The sequence below is a fragment of the Pithys albifrons genome, chromosome 5 (genome assembly GCF_047495875.1).
Source record: "Pithys albifrons albifrons isolate INPA30051 chromosome 5, PitAlb_v1, whole genome shotgun sequence".
In the NCBI taxonomy this organism is placed as follows: Eukaryota; Metazoa; Chordata; class Aves; order Passeriformes; family Thamnophilidae; genus Pithys; species Pithys albifrons.
Window position 1 is genome coordinate 49,678,022 of NC_092462.1, and position 18,633 is coordinate 49,696,654.

The 18,633-nt window shown below is 36.8% G+C and overlaps 1 protein-coding gene across 2 annotated transcripts in view; it reads left to right on the forward strand.

The window, feature by feature from the left end:
* Window positions 1-18,633, forward strand: part of GABRA2 (gamma-aminobutyric acid type A receptor subunit alpha2) — a 64,212-nt gene that overhangs the window by 11,805 nt on the left and 33,774 nt on the right. For both annotated transcript variants that reach the window (XM_071556548.1, XM_071556549.1), the window contains exon 4: window positions 14,506-14,573. In XM_071556548.1, the coding sequence (XP_071412649.1) occupies window positions 14,506-14,573 (68 nt within the window). The remainder of the gene's footprint in view (window positions 1-14,505; window positions 14,574-18,633) is intronic.

Here is an 18,633-nt window from a genome sequence, read left to right on the forward strand (position 1 = left end):
GTGCAGATGCCTACTTTTTTTTTTTTTATTTTTTTGGTATGAAACCCAGACTTGACTTACCCTCCTCCGAGCTACAATCGCTAACATACAGCTGTCTGAAAGATTTCTTGTCTAATGGAACTGGATGGAGAAGGTTGAAATGAAGCAAAGGCAGACTCCTGGGTAGGTAGAAAGCAAAGATCCTTCTCTAACCACAGATTGCATGGCCTTCTTTTTGTGCCAGTACAATTTTGCTGGTGTTGTTGAGTGGTCTGAGATAGATCTGTTGATTCTGGCAGTGTTCCTGACTACATATTCCTGTGTCTGTTTTCTTGCATTGCCACCATTTCGTGATCATTTTTAATAATAACCTTTTCAATACACAATATAGTGCATCCAGTTTTTATAATTAATATTGTGCAGAGAAGAGGGAGAGGAGTATTTCATCAGGAAGGATCATACAGAAGGACGTTGTAATTAACTGTATATGAAAAATGCACCTGCATTTTTTTTCCAGTATTTTGGTCTGTATTAATTGTCAGTATTAGTGACTACTATTAATATCTAACAGTAGCTTCTAAATATGTCAAACAACAGATATGATGTAGAACAAAATGCTGTTTTTCAGCAACCTAGTATTAGGGTAATACAAGCCAAGGTGAACAACCACTATAGGCAAGAAACAGGGGAAAGGACAAGAAGGCAGGACAAAAGAGATGGGGAGTGAAGGAGGGAGATAAAATTGTGGTACTGTACACTGACCACTTCAAACAAAGGGCAGATTAAGACAGCTGTGTGATAGTTTTTTCAAATATCCTTTGGAAACTTGAAAGTAGAATAGCATAAACAGTTTTATTGTTATGGTATATGCGTGCATTTAAATTTCTGACATTAATGTTGTTCAACAATGAATTATCTGTCTCAAGAAGCAGCTCGAGTGGATGTGTGGCTGTCCAGTTCATCAACCTGCTAAATTAAAGCATCAGCAGAAAATTTTGAATTAATACTGTCAAAAGTCTAATAAAATTTTAATTATAAGAATAAAAGCGTGTTAATATGCCAAGATTAATCTTTAAACACATTTTTATATCTGTTTTTTGCATGTTAGTGCTTGAATGAAATTAATTGCAAGCAAAAGAAAATTTTGCTTACCACTGTCACCCTAACAATAGTTTGCTTTATAGTACAGAGTATGTCCGCCCTAGTTTTCTGAAATTGTCTGTACATGAGAAAGGTATGATTCTGCTATCCTTCCAGCAGTGGTGTTGCTATATGGGAACCATTTGTGTGATTACTTTGTAGCACATAGCTCTTGATTTACATTCCATAATTCCTTGCCATATGTTGAGGGCTATTTAATAATTAGAGCAGTTAAGTCTGTGAAAGCAATGTAAATCAATTTCCCTCTTAACTGGAATTATTGTGCACACTTTAATAAAGCTACAGAGATTGGATTTAGTTACATCTGACCAAACTACATTCATTTTTTAATGAACATATGTACATATTTGGTCCTGCGTATGCTTTTTTTTTTTATTGAATCGGTAGAGATCATGCATCCTTACCTGCAATTCATTTGGTAAAGCATGAATGCCTCATGTTCCATCTGATTAATTTGTGTTGTTTGCAAACTATAAGTTAAGTATCTTACAATCTTGCAGTATTATAACTTATGGAGTTGCTTGCAATTTAGCCATGGACCACTAACCTTTACTATGTTCTGAAATATATGGCTAAACAAATATCAGTTAAAAACTGATGTACACTGTAAAATGACATCCCCATTTCATAGACTGCTTGGATTTGTGACCTTTGATATGAAAGTAGTTTCCTATGTAACACCTACTTCTGTTTTAATTTTAAAAATTGCATTCTCTCAATCCCTTAGATACCTATCTGTTTTAAAAGCAATGTATTTTTTGACTGAATGATTGCCCTGTTAGTTCTTCTGTTTGTTGGTCTCCATTGCTTGATGCTGATTCTCTCATTCAGGAGAGGTAAAGTTGTCTTCTAACACATCCCCTGCTTTTTCTTTTTTGTATCCATTCTCAGTTGTCCCAAGACAACAGTTCCTCATACCACTTCTATCAGGAACCTGGGAGTTATTAGAGCTTATTACAGTTACTATTTGCATTGTCTCAAGTGTATGAGCCTGTCAGCACAACACTGGAGAGCAGAAATGAAGTGGAGCAGGGAAGAAAGTCTGTGTTTGTCTTTAAGAATTTAGAAATGTGTTGAAGGCACAATTCCTGCCCTTAATGCACCAGCATAATGTTCTAGATATTTCATTCTGAGTGACCATCTAAAGGGTACTGTAGGTGCCTTTTTATTCTCATACTTTGAAGTAATTTGTTTTTCACAATTTAAAAGCTCACTGAATGAGAAGAAGCTGAGGAGCAGTTGGAGTGTGGTGTGTATAAATGAGGAAAACTAAAAGTTTTAGCCTTAGATTCAGTGCTGTGGTTATAAAATCACCCTGCCATCCTGAGGGCATTCCAAAACATTTTGTGGACTGTGTTTGTCTGTGTTGATAGCATTATTTAAGCACCAAACAGTGAACTTCTTTGTACTAGATCTTTAAATGTGAGCTTGCTGCTGCTTTGCCTCATACAGTTTCTGAACAAAAGGGGAGACTTTCACCAAGAAAAACAAACAAATAAATAAATATGATAAGGGAGAAATATAAATGCCTGTTGTTTGAGATAAGGAAATGGTCACATCTTTAGTAATCCTTTTCCATCTGCTGGGTGCTAAAAGCTGTCAGAGAATTCTTTGTGTTTTTACTAGACATTTTTCCTTTAGTGACCAAAAAAAAGGTAATCTTGTTTGCTACTGCATAATATGCTATTTTTAAAATAACCAATTCTTTTAAAGTTGTATTCTGTGATAGATGCCGTCTGCATTTTCACAAAGCCATAGTATCTGCTTAGAAGAATATGCATTTTAAGAAACTGGTTTTTAATTAAACTTATATTTGGCATTGTTTCAAATAAAAAAAAATCTCTGCTTTTTAATTTATGTCTTTAAAAAACTCAACCTCTTAATTAAAAGCAGATTCTTGTCCCAAATATATAGTCTTTCCACATAGAGAAGCCTGATGGATTCTGAAAGTCCTATGGACAGCCAGAGGCGAATTGTCATGTCACAGGCAAAAATAAAAGGCAAAAATAAAAGGCTGCTTAATCCAAGCTCTGGGAGTATCCTGGGAGTATGTTTTAGAGGAGATTCTGGGAAACACTGTTATCTGTAAAGTAGCTTGGAGACATTCAAGTGACTCAGCTGAGGGACTTTTGAGTGCTACAGTACACTCCTTGTAGACACATTGCACAGCCTTAGACTAAGACTCTTTTTACTATTAACATATAACAGAAGAGCAACTGACACCTCTGTAACCTGTTAGAATGTGATTAAAAAAATTACTCTATTGCTGTCCATATTGTATTATTTGCTTAGTTGGGGGTGGTTACTTATTCAATTTAAATGTTAAAATAACTCTCTGTTGGATCAAGCCATGAGCTCATTGTTTGTTAGGACTTCTGTTTGGCAAGAAGTTTAATATCCATGATCATCCCTGAGATTGTCCTGCCAAGCAAAAACATATTAAGAATAATAATAAAAAAGAGACAGCTTGGCATCGAGTCTGATTTGTGCTGTGTTTTGAAACCCATACGTCTAGTCCTCCTTTCCCAGCATTTTGGCAACCATAAGGATCAGGAACATGTAAAGAAAATGTATGTCTACATGTTCTTTTACACACTGGATATTTAGGGTGTTACACACAACCTCCAGCTGATTTTAGTAATTTCATGCTAGCTTTTTTGAGAGTATTAGAATAGTCCAGCTAAACATTTATTTCCTGTACTTCATAGTTATTTCACGTGGCTTAAAATAGGAACTGCTGGCTGGTAGAAGGATTGAAATGCTTTCTAGGTTTTTTATTTGTTTGTTCTGGTTTAGTTTTGACAGCCTATCACAATTTTATAAAATACTGTCATAGAATTTTATACAGCATTACCTATTAAAATATATTTGAGGATCCTGATGCAAAAAAAATGCATTAAAAGTACCTGCTAATACACAGCTCTGTTATATAAAGGCACTGCCTCTTTCTACCGTTGATTCTTATGCTTGAATGCAAAGTACAAGGCTAGCAAAAGATAAAAGAACAGTAGCTCCATTTTTAATGACTGTACAATCCAGGACTGTAGTATCCAGACACTAAGCACAAGACAGTAAAATTAATCTGTCTGAAAGGATCATCATTTTCAATGGTTTCTTATGTTTGTTGATCTCTAGAGGAGCTCCATCAGCCTTTTGGGCTTTGAAACATGTGAATTTCATACTTTGCTCAAATAGCAGCAAGCCTTAGGAAGATGCCAACTTCTAGTGACAGGAGTGTTTGCCATAGAACAAGCAAGACTTCTTCCCAGAGCTACATCACAGTTTCTGTCAGCTCCAGGGTGACAACTTTTTTTTTTTTTTTCCCGTGGCTGACCACAGAGACCAGCATTCTCCAAAGGCTTCTGCTGAAGCTGGATATCGCCAGGGGAAGACTTATTCACTGACTTCAGTGAGCTCTGGCATGCTACCCAAATCTTCACTGAATAGTTAGCAAAGCTAATAAGCAGTGTGATAGTGTGTGTTTTAGCTTAGAAAAAGTAGTATACAGCCAAAGAGTGAAATCTTCTGTATATTATATATGTATTATCACAGTTTCTTGGCCATCCCAGTGTGAGTTCTGTGGCAATTTCACAGGTCCTTGATGCAGAAGGACTTTGGCTTCTGATATTCTTCTGGGGAATTATGAGAATTTGTTTTTTATATTCAGAATGTGGGAAGGTCCCAAAGGAGAGCTTCCTTTCATAACTTGTAATGTCACTGGCAAGTTGACATGTTACCAGCATAGGCCAAAGTGGCTCCTGAAATCTAACATGGATAAAATCAAAGATGAGTGACCTTGATTAGAAAAGCAGCTTTTGTAAGAGGAGACAATCAAGAAAATAATGCTGCAAAAAAATCAAGAGTCTGGAGCTACAGTGCAATAAAAGTGTATCTTAAGAAACCCAGACCTGGCTGCTTTATGACTGCAAAGAGAAATTGGTAACCCATTTCGGTAAGATCATATTTCTTCCAGTGAAACTCAACTATATTTTTAATTGCATGTTTCTATTGAATGTTTTGTGCAACTCTAACTAAAACTGACTCACACTGGTAGTTTATTTTAGAGCTGAATGATTTTTAATTCTTCTTCCTATTTTTTTCTTTTTTTTTCTTTTCCCAAGGTGTGTGAGGATGTAATGAAAAGGGAACAAGGTGAGATTTGGTGGATTTCATAGTAGTCTAGTATTATCAGAGCAAATTTCATATTGGCCATGTGTTTAGATTGCCCCTCCCAATTATTTAGTTCACTTATTTTCAACATTTTTTTCTCCCTTTGTTAATTGTACCATAGTCAAGACTACTGTTTATAATTTCCCAGTTGTTGCAAGCATTTATACAACCAAAACATCCATGTTTTATTAATGTCTTTACAATGAACCTGTAAATCAGAGGAACACTCTATTTAAAAGATAGGGAGAAAATCCAGAAAGCTGTCTGGATAGTTAATTGCTTTGCTAATCACTTGGCAGGGGATACCTCTGAGATTGTCAAAATGTTGCTGGAGGTATCACAAGCCTATGAAGTCCAACAGTAACAAGTATCTAAATACCCCTGTGCAAAGAACCAATTAAATTAAACACTTCTGAGTTGTTCTGAAATCTCTCTTATGTTGAAGTATTGGCAAGATTCGAGCTAGACACTGGTGGATTGATTGGCCCACTGTGATACGAGCTGCACCAGTCAGTATTGTAGCCTTCTCATCAGGGATGACATATATTCTAGCTTAAACCTCTTATTTATTCCCTACCTGATTTGGAAAAGGGATCTGAATCAGTCTCCCGCTTGCCAACCCAGTTATGTAGACATGGGGCTTCTGATCACTCTGGGAAAGTGCCTTCTTCCATGGGAGATGTTTTCCTTCGTATAAAATATCTACTTATGTGTCAGAACATGGACTGAGATCTTTGTTTTCTACTGCTGAATTCCAGAGCCATTCGGCCCCATACACACTGAGGGCTTATGTTTGTCAGTGTCCACATATCCTGGACTGCATGTATAGCGGAGTTCATTGGTTCAGCCAGCCAGGTGTCCTCAGTGGAACATAAGTAAGGCTAGGCATGTTGGCACAGCTCAGAAATGGTGTGGGCATATCCTTAAGTGTCTATGTAAGTGGTACACAAAGTCAATAAATCGAGTAGGGGTCTGTCAAGCTGAGTAGTTAAAAATGCTGAAGAAAGGCATGTAGCTGAAGCCTTTTCTTACTGACACATGTGAAACATGCAAGCTTGGGGGTGAAAACATTACCAGTCTTCTCTTCATCTGTTCACAGTTGTGTTCCTCCCCTCTACAGCTCATGTCGTTCCTTCTTTCCTGGAAAGAGCTGTGAGAGTAGCTGTTAGTCAGGTATAATGGAAACCTCTTAGACAGAGAGCAGCTCTTGTCAAGTGCATGCTCTAAGTTAAGGCAGCGGCATGAACTCAGTTACTGTGTGTTGGGTTCTGTCTTGACTATAAAGGTGAATTTTCTGACAGAGAATGCTTCCTCAGTCTTTGGAAGGAATTGTTCTGCTTTCTGTAAATAATTAGATATTGAGCAGAGGCTTCAGTTTATGTCTGCCATATCCCATGAGTACAGCTAAACTGTGAAGTCAGACTCTTGCTTGTTTTCTTCCTTTCTCTCTCAAAGTCTTTCTGGCCCAGTAAATTTGTAATTATTCATAGTTGGAGGAACTCATTGGGACTTGGTTGAAAGCCAGTTCTCTAAGCTGCTTGGCAGCATCAGGATACTTTTGCCTTAAGGTGGAAATACAAGCAGCCAGGGAATTTTAGGTACTGACAGTGTTAGACAGCAATTTAGGACTAAAGGGGATTCAGACAAATATATGTGCAAAATTTAGTCATTATTATCTGGACCACAGAGACATTCAGATTACCTTTTATTGATTTAAATGGAAATGTAGAGCTTAAATAACTTTGTGGAGCTTGTCCAATATACTGAAAGAGATAAAGGGCACCAAAATCAGTCTTTAGTTCTACCCTTGAGTGACTTTCTTGAATATGTGAAAGAAGCCTATAAAAAAGTTAAAACTGAATCTCAAATGTCACTTTTATCCAAGGCTCTTCATTCATAGGACCGTTTGAAAATGTGTTTGATTTTGTCACCTCAAATAGTAAGGTTTGGAAATTAAAAGTCTCTTGGCAGAGAGAGAAGAAAAATTAGTAAGGATAATGTTTGTGTGTGTGATCTGCATTCTTCTTTTTGAGTGAGAGTTAAACCCCAAGTCTGTCGTTTTCCGTGAAAATTATCTTACAAGTGTGTAAATGTTCTCTCAGAACAGAGAAAAAATTGGCCATCTGGAAACAGTACTCTCACAGTTTGCACCAGTGCCTTTTACATATAGGACAAATAAGAGTAAATACTGACTGTGGCAATATACCACATTATTTGAGTTGCAGATGTGCCTATATATCATTCTGTGCACATTTTTTGGTTAAGCTACACCTAAAAAAAGCTGTTACCTCAGCTAAAAACATATTAGAAAATGTTTTCCCAACTCATATTTTTTGCTACAGAACAAAACAGGGTGTTGACAGTTGAGCTAAAATATTTTTTTCAGGTCAGTGTGTGTTTGTGGTTTTTTTAATGGTCAGAAAATCTCTCTTATCTCTAAAGACACACCCATGTTTAACTGAAGTTTTGTATTATAGTAAATTCCTGCTATTTTGGACCACTTATACATTTCAGAATAATACATACTACTTAGCTGAAATAAGAGAGGTCTTATACACAGGCCAAGTATTCTGTTATTTTAAATGACATAATGGTATTTATGGTATTGCTTTACAGGGCTGCCCAACTCCATGAGTTCTGTGCAGGCTTTTGGAATGTCTCTGATAGATTTTATATGGGGCTGTCTAGTAAATGGTATAATGTCTTTTAATAGATATAAGCTCTTCATAAGGAAAGCAGTTGGGGTCTGTCAGCCTACTGGCCTTCAGTTTCTCTGTCTTTCTCAAGATACTTTTCCAAAACATATTCTTGTTCTAGTCAACACCATGAGAAACTGAGTACAGTGCCTGATTCTGGTTTTATTCACACCAAAGTAAATCAAGTGCATGACTGTTAATAGTAACACAGGTATTACTAGGTCTTACTGATAAGCTTATTCTACATATGCTTTGTTAAATATGGGGTTTTGAAAGAGAATTACAGCTCATATTAAGAAATTGGCTTGCCAATAGGTCTTGATAGAGTGAGGCCATTGGAGGGGAAGTGCTGATGTCAAGGAGGGAAATGAATTCATTTCTTCTCACAGCTGGCTTCAATTTACAAATTGGAAATGTATTGATGTAGGGGATATGTGGGAATTTAACAGTGATAATTTAACAGTGGATAATGAATGAAGATGCTGAGTAGTTGGATACATAAAACTGTCACATAAGCCACCAAAACCAATCATAACGAACTGGCAAAACACTATTTTGAAATATCTATGTTCCTATGGATTTTTCTTCTCTTAGAGCATCACATTACGTGACCTCCTCTGACCCCCATTCCCTGCCAGCCAGTCAGCCAGTGTCCTCAGCTGTCAACAGACACTCTAAGGAGCTTGTCAGATAAGGGCAGCATGTTGAGTTGGAGCAGTATTTGATGCATTAAGAGTCTTGAGTGTTTCACCTGTGCAATTTCTGACTTGTATTACGAATGACATTTTCAAAGCCTTTGGGCAACATTGCCAAATGTGCCCCTGGAGACCATATTACAATGTCAGAACAATGTCAATTCCAGTTAAATAATTTTTATAGAAAAATAATTAAAGTAACATCAAGCTTTTGACAGCATTTCCACAAAAGATCAGAAATCCTCAGTTAAGGTTCCCATAGCACTGCAACTTGACCTTCTTTTTTTTTTCTTTTTTATTGATGTAATTAAAGAGCAGTATTTTATTTTCATTTCTCTCTCTCTCTCTCTTTTTTTAACATGCTGTAGCAGCCTTTCTTTTACAGCCTTACAATGTTCTCACAGGGGCTTTTCATTCTACATCTAAAACAGTGTTTGAATTTTTTTTACTATGCCTCAGAACTGCTTATGTTTATTTTAAAAGCCCTGTCCCACCAAGAATACTTTTGATGGTTTTTGGTTTACCTCAAAAAGGTTGTCTTATTTTTTAGCTGCTCAAACCCTGTATTTTATTGACTGAAAATTCAAATTAGGAAAAATAATATCCAATTCAGTCTAGTAGCCTGTTTTCTTGTGAAAACAGCCTAGACCACGAATCGATGATATAGTCAGCTTCATGCAAACAAACATCTGGAACTTTGCTGGTAATTCGTTCTAAAGACTTTGCAATGATCACACTCCTTTCTTCTCCTCTTTTAAACATGTATAGGGTGAGCCATGCATGTTTTTTCCCTACTCTATGTGAAGAAAGGACTGTAGATTATTTTGGTGAGAAGAGGAATAAGCAATGCACAAATCATTCTCAAATATGAAAAATGTTCAGAAGATTTATTTCAAGAAAAATAATCCTGCCTCAGAGTTTTCCAAGAAAGGATGAGCTCTCAGGTATGCCTATTCCTGCATGTCTAGCTATCTCACATCACAGACACTGGAACTCTGTGTGCCCCATCAGAGTTTCAGGCAGCTGAATGAAGGTGAAGTTTTGAAAACTGCCTGTCAGACAGCAGGTCAAAGGAACTCATTCAGAATTGAAATGCCTCTGGAATTTTCCAATTTTAACAAATTGGTAAATGCTGATGAGGAACCTTTTCATCTGACTTTTCTGATCATCTCCATTACTCAACCTGTGTTGACTTAGATTTCAGCCTCTGCAAATCCTGTGCCAAGCAGCCTACTTCAGCTGAGCCAGCTTTTCTACTTAGGAACAAGTCAGCAGGACTTCAAACCAAGACAAAGGGTATCCCAACAGCAGGAGAGCGGGCATATAGGAATCGACAATGGCACTAATACCAACTCTAGCTGAGCTCTGAACCACTTTTCTAATTTTTGAAAAGTCAGTGACGTTGACATTTTCCAGTGTAGATACTTAGTGTTGGAGAGCTGCAGCTGGATTTGGTAAACACCTGTGCTTCATATTACCAACACTTAATTTAATCCTTCTGCTTCAGATTTCCAAGTATGAAAAATTGAAGATAATAAAATTATTATCTTCAGAGGGGGTTTATTATAATTAGTGTTTTTAAAATCCTAAATGTAATTAAAGTACACAGAAAACCTCTCAGCTAAATATAGATAAGGATATATAAATCTTCTGCAATTTGGTATATTTATTGCTTTTTCTTACTTTCTGATTTATTTCAGTAATGATATCATATCAGTTCAAGTAAGGAAAGAGAATCAGAAGAAATCAGTGCTTGAGAATCATGTGAAATACAATCTTAATAGTTAATGCTTTTATTATTTCCATAGGATGTGCTTTTCTTCCTCTCTTTATTATTAACTTAATTGGCTTATTTTTTTGTCATTTTATCTTTGGCTTCTGTAGTCTGAGAAACTGACCTGATGTAAGTCAGCTAAGGCTTCTCTTTTATCATTTATGACCAAAGCAAGCTGGAAATGATGCTATAATAGCATTTGCAGAATTTCAAAGTAGTTCATGTGATGATGGCAGTTCATGTCATATTCTTTGCCTGAGATTTTTTCCCCCAAAAGAAGCATCAGATATGGAAATTATATCCTTTCCCTTTCCTGTTTTTGTTTCTTTGTTTAACCTTCAAAGGGAGAGATTCAGAATAATTTAAGAGCTCACAATTATAAATTAATTAGCAACCCTTCCTCCCAACAGACGGTTCTTCAAAATCTAGACTGTTTTTCAAAAGCATGGGCCTCCATTGATTTAAGCACATTATTTGAAATGAGTTATGAGCTTGACATGTCACCTGAAGAAAAAGATCTTATAATGCTAGTGAAAAATCTTGGCCTTAATTTTTCTCAAAAAAAATAGACTAGATTTGTCCACAAACATATGTTGCATTGAACTTTTTTTAGCTGAGTAATTCTTTTGGCTTTTCCACAAGCATTGATGATCCAGAACAGTTTGAATCTCCAGTGGGCTAAGTATGATGACTTGTGCTGTTCTTGACAGAAGGTGAGTTATCAAAAGCCTGTGACTGTGGTGCCTGCTGGATGCATTCTGATTGAATAGTCCATCTGAAACTGTATGCCTCAGAATTGTTTATTCGAGAAGCATGTATTCCTCCAAAGCAATGCCTACAATATTTGTTGTGAAAAAAGGATTACTTATTTTTTGTTTTCGTAGTTACTAATTCTGAAACCCTGAGTTCAAGTTTGTAACACTATATAAGGTAACAAGAAACAAACTCAAGGTTTGGGCTGCTAACACTAACAGATGGTAACAGGAATAATTCAAGATCTATTACATTTCAGGTTCTTTTGTCTGTAAGGATTTGTTTCCTTGTAGGTTAGGTATGAATAGAAACTTGTAACATATGCAGGATTTTGAAAATAAGAGGCAGAAATAAAAATCCGCCATTTCTTCTTTTGTGCATTTTCCTCTTTCTCTTCCCCCCTCCCCCCCCCCCTTCCCCTGCCTTCCACTGTTGTGTTTTCTTATCCTTCATTTTTTCTCAATCTTCTCATCTCTAGTAACTTTCCAGCTTTCCTTGTCTCTTTCTTCAAGACCTTCTACCTATTCCCTTCACTTTCTGCCATGGTGTGAGGAGAAGCAGCATTGGGGGATGCCTGCTGTCAGGGTGAACCTTCACTTCAGGAGAGAGAAACTGGTTTTGTTGAAACTCACTGATGTCACCCTTGACTGCATTTATGCTGGTTAAGACAGTTTGGGCAAAAAAGAGAAGTAGAGGTATGCTATTAATATACATCCATTCCTATTCCTGAGGCTCTCAGGGATAAATTTGCCCCAGGACTTTTTACATTATTGAGGTGCTCATCTTGATTATGGCAACCTGAAATGAAGCTTTTGCACCTGAGGATCTGTGGATAGCAAGCTATTGCTTCTCCTGTCCATCTCCTCTCCACTCCCTAAGTCTTGATTGTTCATTCCAAGGATTTGAAGTTATTTGAAGTAACACACACCAGCAGGGGGAATCTAATAGCATGGTAATAGCATTGAACTATAAGTTGTAGTCAATATGTTTGTTCTCCTCTCTGTCTTCTCTGCTCATTTCTGATGGAAGAATGGATCCAGAAGAGTGTAGAAATAATATTATAGAATGTGGGACTTTTTCAAATTAAAACTTTGAATGCAAGGTAAGCTTGAAGATTCCATGTCCTGTAGTTTAGTATATCCCAATTGTAAAATTATTCCCATATGTCAAACAATAAATTGAGATGCAAACAACTGATAGCAACAGAGTGAGGTTACAAGGGGACCATGCTTGCAATCATTTGAGGGTTGTTGGTGTGCAAGTTAAGATTTGACAAGTAACTTTATTGCCTATAGTAGTGTTCCTTCAAAATATACCAGTATAGTTGAAATTAGCCTTGGTGCTCTGCTGTTGGAATACTTGATTGTCAGTCATATTTTTGTAACATCAGTGTTTTTCATGGAATTGTAATTAAGATTTTGTATTGTCATCACAGTACAGGCCAAATTTCACAGTTAATCCCTGCAGCACCATTTTACCTCCTGAAGAGTAGCTCTCTTGTCACTCTTCCATTTCATTCCTGCCCGTGGCAGATAACCATTTGGAGATAATAATCTCTTTTTGTCTGGAGAGTCTCCCACTGGCAACATGAAGTCACTAGTCCTCTGAACTGTACCTGTAGTTTCTGTGTGATGCTTCAGCCAGATCCATACTTTATCCTTGCTGAATACTAAGAACAGTGCAGACTCAGCACCTTTTGTTGTCCACTGACTTAAAATTTGTTTGTAAGATGTTTGGAGTGGAAACCAACACAGGTTGTGTAAGGATGCTTCATAAGGTATTACTAAAGTCTCTATTACACAAATAAATATATTGCAGGACATGCAGAGAAATTGTGCTTTTTGACTTTCAGAATGATACATGTAGGAGTCAGCCTATATTTATTTGCTTAAAAAGCAGAGATGATACTGGAAAAAAGGTTCATTTTGGTGGGAAAGGCTTTACAAAGTCCTATATTCTAGTGTTTGGTTGAAGAACGAAGTTCCCTTATAGATGAGAATGCAGGAATGTTCCTAACCCACACTCCACAGGTTTTCTGAAAGCACTGTGTCTGCTTTTGGTAAAACTATATCTCTTTGAAAATACACTGCTCCCCACTGAGCTGCTCACAGAACAGTCTTGGCCTTTGCCCTGGTGGCTGATAGAGCATCTGCTGTCATAGGTGAGCACCACTGCTTCCTCCCAATAAAGGGCAGGGATTGTACTGCTGGCCTCAGTGTAATTAAAAGTTAAATTTGCCTATGACATATACTTGTCAAAAGGTAGCTTTCAGGAAAGCAGAAACTATTAACTATGCATATTAAATGATGATTAAATGTGGAAGTCATAACAGCAGGATCACTCGTGTAACAGGCAGTTGTATTATTTTTAGGAATGGGAAATTCTGTGATGAGTCAAACTGCACCTCGTTGTATTCAAATTTTTCTTTTCCATTCTCAGCTGGCTTTAAGGCAGAGAATTCCTGTGTTGACTGTCTTGAATGCAGACAGTAGTTGGCAACTGCTGTAAGAAATTTCCTGCGTATGCTAACCCTCTTAGTAAATATCATTTTATTTTGAGCCTATTTGAAAACTGAAGATAGAAAACTCAGCAATTATTTTTCCCTGTAGTACTACAATATCTAATATTCTGATTTCATGGCTGTCTAACTGCAATGAATAGGAAGAACATTTTCTTGCAGTATTTACAGTACCACAACAGTATATCAGGAGGATTGTGTATCAAGGGAAGGAACTATTATGTTAAAATATGTACCACTTAAAACACACCCAATGTAAAAGTAGGATGTTGTTGTGTGTTATATTAGGTGTCATATTTGTGTTATATTTGCTTTGTAAGATTTTTCTTGTCTTTGGTTTTGAAAAAACTGTTAAGGATGAAGAAAACAGCCTTCAGCTGGAAAAGCTTTAATAGGAGTGATCTGCAACAACAGAGATAACACCTCTGCAACAAAGGCATTTTGTGGTTAGAACTGTATTTCCATGTTAAGTCCAAGATGGTGTGGTTATTTCTGCTAGTAGAGAAATGGGAAATTGTGTAGTTGCTGATGTTTGTGTAGTTCTTTGACTGAAACAAGCTACTCCATGGGACAAACTCTTGTCTGATAAGCTCTGTGTTAAGTGAGGCAAAGATCTCCAGTATTTACAACAGGATAGTGGCTATGAGTAGTAAACAAGGACAGAAACCTCTTCAAAATGTCCCCTAATTTTGCAGTTAAAAGAAATACTAGCAATTTAAAATATTTTCTTTCTTTTTTTTTTTCTTCTTTTTGTATCAGATAGTATTACTGAAGTCTTCACTAACATCTATGTGACCAGTTTTGGACCTGTTTCAGATACTGATATGGTGAGTTCCTGAATCTTTTGCATATATGGGTATATAGTGTAAGATATATACTATTAACTTCCTTTAAGCTTGTATTCTGCTTTTACTTATTGTGCAAAAATTTGAAACAATTTAGTTGAAGTCAGGACGTGCCAAATCCCATATAGTTCTAAAGTTGGAAATTGGTTTATAGATGTTACATGATGTTTGCTTTTATTAGCGGTTTAGTTTGGACCAGTGAATCTTCTGATTGCCCCCATGGACTGTACTTTCGTTTCTTGAGATGGGTGAACTGGATGCCTCTTGCATGAAACACTGAAGTGAAAGGTGCACTGTATGAGCATCCTTGGTGTTAGCAACAGACTGAGGGGTCTAATGGAAGTCTAAACTAAACTTCTTGAAAGACATAGCTTGGAAGCTGGGTCATCAACATAACTGTGGTGTTCTACAGATCTGTTCTTCATAAGTTGCACTGTTTAGTAACCATTTTAGAAAGTCAGTGACATTTTTTAAAAAAGAGAAACTCTCAGAATATTGCTCTGGATTACAGTTTTCCATGGAAACAGCAATGTAAAAAAACCTCTGAGGCAAAGAATTCTTTGTAGGCTCATGGTAAATCATACAAAGATAAGGGAGAATGCTTCACAATGAAGAGAAAGATCTTGATGGATATATCTTCTCTAAAAGGGACGGGAAGGACAAACTGCAGCTTACCTGAACTGTCTGTTATGCCCCTATCTGCTTAGCAGGTTTAGGGGAAGGTTGTGTGATTCATTGTGGACCGTGCATGGGAGAAACAACAAAATTCTCAGGAGGTTCAATAAAAACTTTTACTTGCAAAGTTCAGAACATTAAGGGAGAATAAGGCAAATCCTTGTTTATTTGGCAAATTCTAAAACAATATCAAAAGAAATTAATGCACTTCACAAACTTTTACATAGCAAACTTAAACTTAGCGAACTTTAACTTATCCGGACACAACAAGGCACTTACTAAGGCATTGACTGGAATTTTTCAGTCTGGTTTAGAATCTATTTTGAGAAGAAGAAATTAGGAGAAGAAAGAGAGAAAGAGAAAGAAAGGATAAGAGTAGAAAGATATTAACACCATGGATCGAGCAACGAGACTTGATAGTTGCAATTTCGAAGTCTGTTGATTGAAGGAAGTGATGGTCACAGTCTTGATCTGTCAAGGATGGAGAAAGCCCCAAAACAGGAAGTCCAATGGGTTAATATATTCTTAGGGTTTAGGTGGAATGCCCAGATACCTTCCCTGAGGTGGGGAATTCTCTACTCTCTGCTGCAACACTGTGGATCAGGCCGAGTCCTTTGGTGAAAGGCCCCAGAAATGAGTCTGGGGGCGCTTTGGGGGTCTTTGATAGTTTATGGCCCCTTCTAAGACATGACAGCTGCCTCTCACATCACTGTATTTGAGCCAATTGTACCCCATCAAATGGGATGAATACTTTCAGGCCTATGTGTGAATGTACCAATATCTCCACTCACCACAGGGGGCTAGAGTTTTACAACTGAGCCAGTTGTGTAAGGGAGGACACTGTCATGATCAAAAGCACTGTCCCACCTCATAGGATCAGTTTCTTATTAGCCACTTCCCTTACTGACTCAAAACTCGGCTTCTTGCTTAAACAAAGCTTGATTTTTCATGGTCATCCTCTGCTGCTCCTGCCCTCTGCATCTCTGCTTTACTTTGCACATCATCAGCAAAGCACACGTTGGTTTTGCAAATGGCTGATTGTTTGAGCCTTTAACCATTAACATTTCAGTCTCTCACACTACCCTTCCCATTCCTGCAAGAAATTATTTTTGAAGTGTTTTGAACATTCATTATTATGTATTAGACATATAAAATACTACCTATGTGTATCTGTAGGTATTAAAAGTGAATATTTTTTAAGTCAGGCAGTATTTATTTTTCTATGAAAACTTTCAGGTTATGCATCATACAAAAAAGGGAACATCTTGGTATTATGAACTAGTTTGCAATGAAATGAAATCATTTACGGTACACTGTACATTTTAAAAGTTATTTGCTCACTGACTAACAGGTAATCATAGCTTTGGAGAATATATTCTGGGCTTTTTTGCGTTTGTTTTTTTGCGTGATAGTTTCAGTTTTCAATCTCTGTTTTGAGTAATACTTTACTGAGGCTTCACAGGAAAGGCAGTTTCATAGGAGAAATAGACATTTATTTTCATTTTATTACTGTATATGTTGCTGATTCTCTTGAGGTGTTTTTTGCTAAGGATTTTAAGTTTCTGAAATTGTTCTTAGTTTATTACTAATTCTAAAAAACAAGTATCCACAACTACCCACAAGTACAAAGATGATATGAACATCTTGACCTTGTTGGTCTAATATCTCATGATTTCACAGTGTTTACAGTCATCTGTGCTTAAATGGAAATTCAATGAAAACCTCCCTGGGCCTATTCCCTTACTCCCCAAACACTTTTGACATCAGTGGGTAAATGTGTGGAGATCTCTGCATGTCCATTTGCATAGACATATATGACAGTGCAGTAAGGGCTCAGGTCATTTGAAGCTACAGATCTGTGGGAGGTGTTAATCAATGCAGAGTGCAGTGCATCAGAACGGCAGCTGTTATTGTAATGGGTACGTTTATTAGCAGATAAGTATGTAGATAAGTAAGAGCAGTTTAATTCTTACTACAAGCTTCAGGGTTAATTTAGCTTGTTCTGTTGATAATTATAAAATCATTTTGAAACGTATGAGCAATCAATCAGAAAATTTCAACATGGGAATTTTGAAATAATAGCTTCCAAACGATCACATATTCTGTCGAACATGAAGGTGACATTAGAGTTTTTACCATGAATATTCTTCCATTTAGAAACTACATGACTGAATTGATAATACAAACTATTATGCAGAGAATTCATTGGTATTTTCTTTTTTACATGTTGGAAATTAATTTTTTAAATTTCCTCCTTAAAAGGCTTCATTGGAAGAATATGTTTGATTCTTGCCTGTGGACTGAATTTTCAGAGGATCCCAAACTTAATCTCAGATTTTTTCATAAAGGGTCACACCTCCTGAGTCTCTTTGCTGTCACAGTATGAATGGTGAGGCCCTCAGCCATATCAGGTTTTTAGGCTGAACACTGCTGTTGGCTAAAACTCTCATGGATATCACTGCCCCTAGGATTCCTTCCCTCAGGATTTCTCATAGCAATAAAAGGCATGAGATACGTGACTGCACCCCTTTGCATGATCTATTATCTAGTTCAGATTTTTTCCCTGCTTTTTTAGTACCTTGTGGAGAATTATGGTACTTAGAAGAAAAGCCTTTTAAAAAATGGGAAGAGGACTCACTGCTATGGGAGATGGCTAATATGTGCTTCAGAGTATGGAAGAAGGAGGTGAAACACAGATAAGTGATGGGTAGATTGGAGCTAAGGACACAATTCTCACAAAGTAGCATTGGTTCACAAAGTTGATAAAATGTCATTCTAACCTTTGTTGTTGAATTCCTAGCAATTTTGTGAGGTTTCTCTTTTTCTCACTAAGTCTATCAGTTCTCCCTAATGATAATACAGTATTGTGTACAATCTGTGACTTAGTATGATTTCTAGAATGTAGATTCTTATTCATATTTGCTGTATTTTTCCAGTACCACAATTCTGCAAAAAAAAATTTAAGTCCAGGGAAGCTTGATCTTTGACTTTAAGTTATCTGAAGCAGCCATTGTTAAATTCAGGAGGTAAAAGTTGAGGCTGAGATTTTTCTCCAGAAGTGTTATGAGCCAAAAACATTTGGTCGTTACTGTGGATTAACATCTTGACTAAGTTAAAAAGATGCTACTCTCTGTTCTGACCAGAATAGTGAGCTACCAAATCTGTTCACTCTTGACCAAGAATGTGTTGCAAACTGTGCTTTAAGTGAATGGGCGTGATGAAAATATTTGGGTATCTATATCAGTTGTGTCAAAGAAATGGTATTGTATGTCAAACACTAATGCCAAATATACAAATAATTTTCAACTTTGTTTTGCAAACTAGTGAGAATCAAGGAAAGCAAAACAAAACATGGGATTAAACAGAT